The sequence below is a fragment of the Salvia splendens genome, chromosome 1 (assembly GCF_004379255.2).
Source record: "Salvia splendens isolate huo1 chromosome 1, SspV2, whole genome shotgun sequence".
Taxonomy (NCBI): domain Eukaryota; kingdom Viridiplantae; phylum Streptophyta; class Magnoliopsida; order Lamiales; family Lamiaceae; genus Salvia; species Salvia splendens.
Window position 1 is genome coordinate 31329112 of NC_056032.1, and position 7745 is coordinate 31336856.

Below are 7745 nucleotides of genomic sequence, written 5' to 3' on the forward strand. Positions count from 1 at the left end.
TAACCAAAATAAGATATTGACTTTTATTTTTATAATTTTTAATTATTTACTATAGTACTACGGTGTGCGTTATAATGCTATTTTTTCTTAAGTTGCTAACTCATCAGTACAGTGTATTAAAATACCAACACGATCACATTAAAACATCAACACAATTTTGTATTGACATTTTAATATACTGGGTTGATATTTTAAATATCAAAATCATCTAAGTTTATGTTGACATTTCAATGTTATCATGTTGACACTTTTAATACACTGCATTGATGAGTTAGCAACTTAAGAAAGTTAGCAACATATCACAACTCATAGTACTATTGTATTATATTTCTACATTATTTGTTCAATGTATTGAGTATGTTTACAATGTCTGTATTATGTTGGCATATGCAATGTGTGTGTCGTGTATACGCAATGTGTCATATAAATGTTGAATTTTATAATTATAATAATAATAATAATAATAATAATAATAATAATAATTCTAAATACTCCCTCTGTTTCAAGATAGTTGAGTCATTTCTTTTAAGCATGAAATTTAAGAAATTGATTTGTTAAAGATTAAAGTGGAAAGAGTAAAATAAGAGAGGAATAGAATAAAAGAGATCGAGAGAGTAAATTAAAAGAGAATAAAATTTATACCAAATAGATAAATAGCTTAACGACCTTGAAACAAACTAAAAAAGAAATAGTACGACTCAACTAGTCTAGAAGTGAAGTTGATTTATAGTGAGTATTACTATTAAGGCCATCCACAATGGCGCCTAGCGCACCGCCTAGCCGAGCCCCGGTGCTAGGCGGTCCGCTAGGCTAACCATTGTAACCGCCGAGCCGGTTTCCGGAAAAAAAATCGCCTAGCGCATCGGCCCAGCGGATTTTTTAATTTTTTTATTTAATGTTATTTTTATGAAACTCATTCTTAGTTGTTTCTATTTTATAGAGACATTCGTGAATGTTTTATGTTCCACTTTCGATGTGGGACAAACTCATTCTTGGTTGTTTCTCTTTTATAGAGACATCCTTGAATGTTTTATATTCCACTTTCGATGTGGGACAAACTCATTCTTGGTTGTTTCTATTTTATAGAAACATCCGTGAATGTTTTATGTTCCACTTTCGATGTGGGACAAACTCATTCTTGGTTGTTTCTCTTTTATATAGACATCCTTGAATGTTTTATATTCTACTTTTGATGTGGGACAAACTCATTCTTGGTTGTTTCTCTTTTATAGAGACATCCTATAATGTTTTATGTTCCACTTTCGATGTGGGACAAACTCATTCTTGGTTGTTTCTATTTTATAGAGACATCCTTGAATGTTTTATATTCCACTTTCGATGTAGGACGAACTCATTAATGAGAATGTTGTAATGTTATTTTAATTTTAATGAAGTGTGTTTTTTTAATTAATGTACTTTTTCAAATTTTAATATTATTATTGAATTTTTCCGTATCTGTGTAGTAAATTTAATTCCGTATTTTGTGTGATTGTTAATTATTTGTTTTATATAATTTTGAGTGATGGGGCTAGGTTATGACTAGGCTATGGCTGAGCTATTTGCCTATTTTGATTATGTGGCAGAAGGATTTTTAGTGTTGATGATGTGGCAGGAGGAGTTTGTGGCTAAGTTACGGCGGAGCTATTCTATTGTGGATGACCTAAATGAAGTTTGGAAATGAATTTAAAGTCAAATTCATACAAAATGGGCAATAAAATGATAAATGCATCGGATAAATACCGTCTCTCTCTCCTCAATTCAATTTCTCTCTCAGTTCCTCACGCAGTCAGCCATTCTCCCAAATGGGAAGACTATCCCGCTAAGTAATTATTCAAAATGGCTTCGGCGCTGCGATTGAGCTGCCAGAGCTTCAACTTCAGCTCCTGGCAGAGTCCAAATCCGGCGAGAGTTGATCGGTTTCAGATTTTGTGCAGCAATCTACCCCATTCCGCGGGAGCAGAAGACTCGCAATGTATAAAGTAAGATCATCTGCCTTGTGTTATTAGCGGAGGAGAGGATAAAACCTCCATCAAAACACATGATTCTGCCTGTTTTGTACGCTTTTGCTGCTTAATTGTAGGGAGGATAACGAAGCGCCATTCGTTTTGCTGGAGAAATACGGCAATGGCACATCCAAACGGTAATTGCTAATTACTAGAGAAGTTCTATTGAATTTAGATTGGTTTTGTGTTTAATTATTTTAGTTGCTCTGAATTTTTGTATTTATGCTTAGGTTATGCAATTATGTGATCAGTGTTTGTGTAATTATTGCTGAACTTGGTGAATTAGATCGTGTGCATTAGTCGCTTTATACATACGTAGAAATATACAATGTGTATACTCTTGTTTTCATGTGAAAATCTTCTAGATGCCTAATTTGGTATGGTTCATTGTGTGTAGCATTTAAAAGATTGTGTAGTTTTTAGATCAGGAATAAGATTGTAATACACCACTTGTTTATTATGTTCCTCCAGCTTTATTATAGAATCTGATCTGCTAATTAGGACCATTCTCGAGGAGGATGGTTCGCCCCAAACCAATGTGATGCAAAACTCGCACGTTGAGGAAAGTGACGATTACTTGTCTTGGCTTCCAAACACCATCAAAGATTTTATCCTTCCTGCAGGTTTCCCAGGTTGTATACCTTGCCTGCAAGTATTGTTCATTCTTATGAAAAAATGTGCTACTGATGCATTTTTAGTTTAACCTGGAGTAATCTCTCAGCAATTCAGTTCTTGATATGGTGCAATACAACTCAACTGTGATACAGATTCAGTGTCAGATGATTACTTGGAGTACATATTGCTCCAGTTCCCAACTAATGTTACAGGGTGGATATGTCATACACTGGTCACTTCCACTCTTCTAAAGGCATGTGAAACTAACTCAGGCCAGTAATTTAGCTTGGGTATGTTACATAGCAAAAACTAGTGGGCATGCAGAAATCGCTATTTGGATCATCATTAGCCTGACATAGTATATTAGAGCTTCTCTTTTGCAATTGACTGTGTTCAGTTCAGTTTCTTGCCCTGCTGTTATTAAAGCCATTGTCAGATTTCCTTTCGAATTGGGAATATTCTGACATGAGTTATTTAAGCAACCTGTGCCAGCAAGGTTAGTACTCGATTATTGGTACTAATATCTGTGGTGAAAATATAGGCTGTTGGAGTAGGGTCATTTTCAGGAACTACAGCAGCAGCTTCTGCCGCTGCTATTAGGTAATTGCTTGGATCCCTATTCAATGACTATATACTCACTGTTTAGTGTTGACGCCCATCTGTTTGTGCTCGCAGATGGGTGTCAAAGGATGGCATTGGTGCTCTTGGCCGTTTATTCATAGGTCTGGCTATCTTTCAGAACTCTAGAAAAACCATTTCGTGAATGTGCAAGTAATTTATTTTTTGTGTCAGGTGGAAGATTTGGTAACCTTTTTGATGATGACCCAAAACAATGGCGCTTATATGCAGATTTTGTTGGTAGCACTGGGAGGTTTGAGTCTTATGGATTTAATAGATAATAATACTCCCTCCATCCCCCATTAATTGTCCACTTTTGCCATTTTCGTCCGTCCCACATTGCACTAACTTATTCACTCACATTTTATTATAAAACTAATACATAAAAGTGAGACCCATATTCCAATAACTTTTTCAACCCACTTTCCTTTATATTTTTTAAAACCCTTGCCGGAACCAAAATGGACAATTATTAGGGGACGGAGGGAGTAGTACTTGTTTGTAGTAAGTCATGTTCTTTGATGAGAAGTGGATCCTTCCATTGCAGCATCTTTGACCTCAGCACCCAGCTATATCCTGCATACTTTTTACCTTTGGCATCACTGGGAAATCTTGCCAAGGTAAAGTTGTTGAATATAGGATACAAAAACATGATAAATGAGATCGAGCAAGTACATGTTATATCGTTTTATGAAGTCCAGAAGATTGTGAAAAGTATGTCCAGAAATGAAGTGTTATTTAGTATTTTTTCTGTTTCTGCAGGCAGTAGGTAGAGGTCTAAGAGATCCTTCATTCCGTGTGATCCAAAATCATTTTGCAATCTCTGGGAATCTGGGAAATGTATCAGCCAAGGTAGAGCTTTACCTTGTTCTCTATTCCCTAGTTAGTTATATTACATTGGGCCATGATGCACTTTGCTTCAGAAATTGAATTTCAAACTATTTTATAGATTCTGTGGTAATAACATAAAGTAAATATACTACGCATGGAAATTTCTGAATTTTGGTCATGACTTTTATTTGGGAGCTATTATATATGCGGTAATGTTGCTTAGTTTTATGGTAAAATTGGCAGGAGGAAGTGTGGGAAGTGGCTGCTGAACTGGTTGGGCTTGCTTTAGGCATACTTGCTCTGGTATATTGAATCTTTCCTGCCAAACAACAATGATTTGAACATAATTTTCAGTTTACCACAATTACTTTTCAATAGCTTACTTACTCAAAATTACAATTATAGGATACGCCTGGATTTTCATCTTCATATCCTACATTGACACTCACATGGCTTGGAGTGCGTCTTCTTCACCTATGGTTCCGTTATCTGTCCCTCTCAGCTCTGCGGTTTAACACGGTGCGGCATGATTTTATATCTGCTTTGTGAAAAGTGGATAGCAGATTCCACAATGTGATAAATTTGCCTAAATAATAAAACGCGTCTTTGCTTAGCTATATCAGTTTTCTGACAGATAAATCTCAAGCGTGCACGGATATTGGTGAACTCGCATATTTCATCGCAAAAGATTCCTGGTAACACATGGTCTTCTATAAATTTTGGCATTTTTTTCCAACAGTGCTGGAAAAGTTATGATTGGATCAGGAATCAGTGACTGCAACAAGATGGAAAATATATTGGTATGGGAAAAATTTCTTAAACCAAAAATTACTTTTGGTGTGCCCTTGGAAGAGATGATTAATGCAAACAAACCTGGCTCTCTGGTATGATCTTTTCTTTATTTATTTCATTCGTTATTCTAGTTTAAAACACCAGCTGAATTCTGCAGTTTACACTAGTATAATATCAAATGTATCATGATGTCATAACATGCCCAAAAATATAGTTGGAAGTAATTAGATATTCTCCCAGAAACAAAGAACTGTTGATATGTATTTATTCATGCAAATTTGGATTGAACCTTTTATATATCTGTCTGAACAGGTGAAGATACTACTCAAACTCTATGCAAAGGAGAAATATTTTCTTGTGGTGAACCAACCCGGAACAGAATTTGAGATCTTTGTCTCGTTCAAGGTATGTGATTCTAGAGTAACTATCAACCTTCATGTATTATATCAAATCTAATAAACCCGAGTCCTTGCAGGAGGGAGCTACAAGTGTATCTGTCCTAAGAAGTGTGTGGCAATCCTACTGGCTCCATCAAAATCGGAGCAAATCAGATGATGTTATGACCCAACTTGAGCAAAGTTTGATTGCTTTAAATGATACGTTTGATGATTTTTTGCTACAACTGGAAAGGAGTGGATGGGAGACAAATCAGATGTATCTCAAGGTCCCTAAGGAAATTTCAATTCAAGAACAATCTCCAGCGCCGCCATAAGGTGACATACGAATTCCGAGTCTTGAATATTTGTTTGAATTGCCTCGAAAGGATGTAAGTTACTACCTTACTGCAACCTCTAGAGTCGGGTGAGTTCCAGAATATGTGATGAAGAGAGATTTTGAGCTCTTTATAGTATACTTGCTATAGTTGAATACTTTCGCTAGCTGACTTATGTTGTCTCTGTTTATTTGATTCTTTGTACTCATGTAATAATAGTCATACAAACAATTGGTTATTGAGATGTGCCACGTAGTTTTCAAAATCAAAATTGTAAATACTTTTTTTAAGTAAATGAGTTGATCAACAACGTCGTTTTGGTCAACAAATAACTACCTAGATAATCAATTTTGCTGAATATAGGTAAGTCGGTTCAGGTTGGGAATTTATGCAACCTGTCTTAAGAACCACCTTTAAAATTTGCAGGAAATATAAAATACTAAGTATTAGTATCTATTATGTCCCAAGAAAGATGATCCATTCCTTGGGTGACACGAGATTTTAAACAGTATTACTTTATGTGTTAAGTGGAGAAAGTAAAGTAAGAGAAAATAAAATAGAGATAAAAGTGTTTTCATTTTTAGCAATAAGTTATTTTAGTTGAGACAAATCAAACACGAAAATTAGTCACATTCGATGAGATAGAGGGAGTACGACTTAATAATTTTAAATATTATTTTCAGTAAAAACTAGACATAGTTAACCAAGTTTAAAGTTTGCGACCATTCATAACCCTCGTTCAATCCAACATCATCCAACTCATCGTCCAACTCTTTAATGAAATATTGATCTCCCTCTCATCCACATACATAACACTCCTCCTTCTGTAATAATTTATCCCATTTGACCCGGTCGGATTTTAAAAAATAGAATAGAAAGTGAATTGAAAAAGTTAGTGGCATGTGTGTCCTACTTTTATATATAAATGTGAGTGAGAATGAGTTAGTGGAATGTGAGATCCACTACCAAACATGATAAAAGTGAAAGGTGACAAATTTTAAGAGACAGAAGAAAAAGGAAATACTCCATCCGTCCGCGAATAGGAGTCCCGTTTTTTCATTTTAGTCTGTCCACAAATAGGAGTCCCGGTTCACTTTTACCATAAATGGTAATAGGGTCCCACCTTCCACTAACTCATTCCACTAACATTTCATTTAAAACTAATAAATACAAGTGAAACCCTTATTCCACTAACTTTTTTTATCCACTTTTCTTATTATTTTTTAAAGACTAAAGTCTCATTTTAGTCCTTAACATATTGCGATTTTTTGATTTTGGTCAAAAACATTATCTTTTGAATTATTCGGTCCCTCACATTTGAAATCGAATCACATTTAGTCCGAAATGGACGGAACTGTTAAAATTTAACAGGCACCGTGGATTTATCGGATTTTGACCCGATTAATCATTTTTAATTAATTCAAAAATAATAATAATTATTATAAATAAAAAACTTTTATAATATAAATAAAAAAATAACCCCCTCACCTCCAGCATCTCCACCATCTCCGCCGCCCTCCCCGCCTCCCGATTCCCCCTCATCGCCCCCACCACCGTCGTCACCGTCTCATCCCTCAGCCTCACCCCCTCCTTACATCATCACCCCTCCGTTCAGAATGCAGCGGCGTCTCTTCCGATTTCAACCCCACTCCTCCCCTCCCCCTTCCTCCTTCACCCAGAAACACCCACATTTCTCTCAAACCAATCCGCCGCCTTCGTCCTCGCCTTGGCCCACTCCCGCCCTCCAAATCCTCATCAACGATGAGAATCAGCAGCAGCTGGAGCAGAATGGACCCTTTTACCCCCAAGCCCACCCCCTTCAAGAGACCCACCCCATCTCCAGCAACAATTCTCTTGTTCCCTCACCAAGACTCTGACTCTCTCCAACGCCCTCCACAGATACGGCGTGGACCCACCTACAAAATTCAGTCTTTTCCACAATAGGTCTCAGAAATTCTTGACCCATTTCCACCACCACCTGCGCCGCCGTCTCCGCCTCCACCTCCGCCTCCGCCACAATAGCAATCCCGAGGCTCCCCACGATTAGGTTGTTCCTTGCCAAGTCCTTGCCGATTAAGATAAATGCCAAGGGCCGGGTGAGCCGGTCTCATTTTCCGGTGCTTTGGTCGATTGGTTCGAGGCAGAAGGCGGATAAGAAGGCCATTTCTGGGTGT

At 36.8% G+C, this 7745-nt stretch overlaps 1 protein-coding gene across 1 annotated transcript; it reads left to right on the forward strand.

The window, feature by feature from the left end:
* The first annotated feature begins 1735 nt into the window (after positions 1–1735).
* LOC121747032 (protein root UVB sensitive 5-like) lies at positions 1736–5809 on the forward strand. Its single transcript, XM_042141015.1, has 15 exons — positions 1736–1979; positions 2081–2140; positions 2475–2635; positions 2771–2871; positions 3160–3218; positions 3294–3340; positions 3411–3489; positions 3784–3856; positions 3999–4088; positions 4311–4370; positions 4473–4586; positions 4702–4762; positions 4833–4951; positions 5172–5264; positions 5335–5809. Exons 1-15 carry the CDS (start codon positions 1837–1839, stop codon positions 5569–5571), a joined length of 1497 nt encoding a protein of 498 aa, XP_041996949.1. The 5' UTR covers positions 1736–1836; the 3' UTR covers positions 5572–5809.
* The last annotated feature ends 1936 nt before the right edge of the window (positions 5810–7745 follow it).

Excerpts from the sequence above, each read along its gene's own strand:
- LOC121747032 (XM_042141015.1), top strand. The coding sequence starts at position 1,837 with ATGGCTTCGGCGCTGCGATTGAGCTGCCAGAGCTTCAACTTCAGCTCC. Across the intron at positions 1,980-2,080 it reads GAAGACTCGCAATGTATAAA|GGAGGATAACGAAGCGCCAT; the intron begins GTAAGATCATCT and ends GCTTAATTGTAG. Across the intron at positions 2,636-2,770 it reads CCTTCCTGCAGGTTTCCCAG|ATTCAGTGTCAGATGATTAC; the intron begins GTTGTATACCTT and ends ACTGTGATACAG.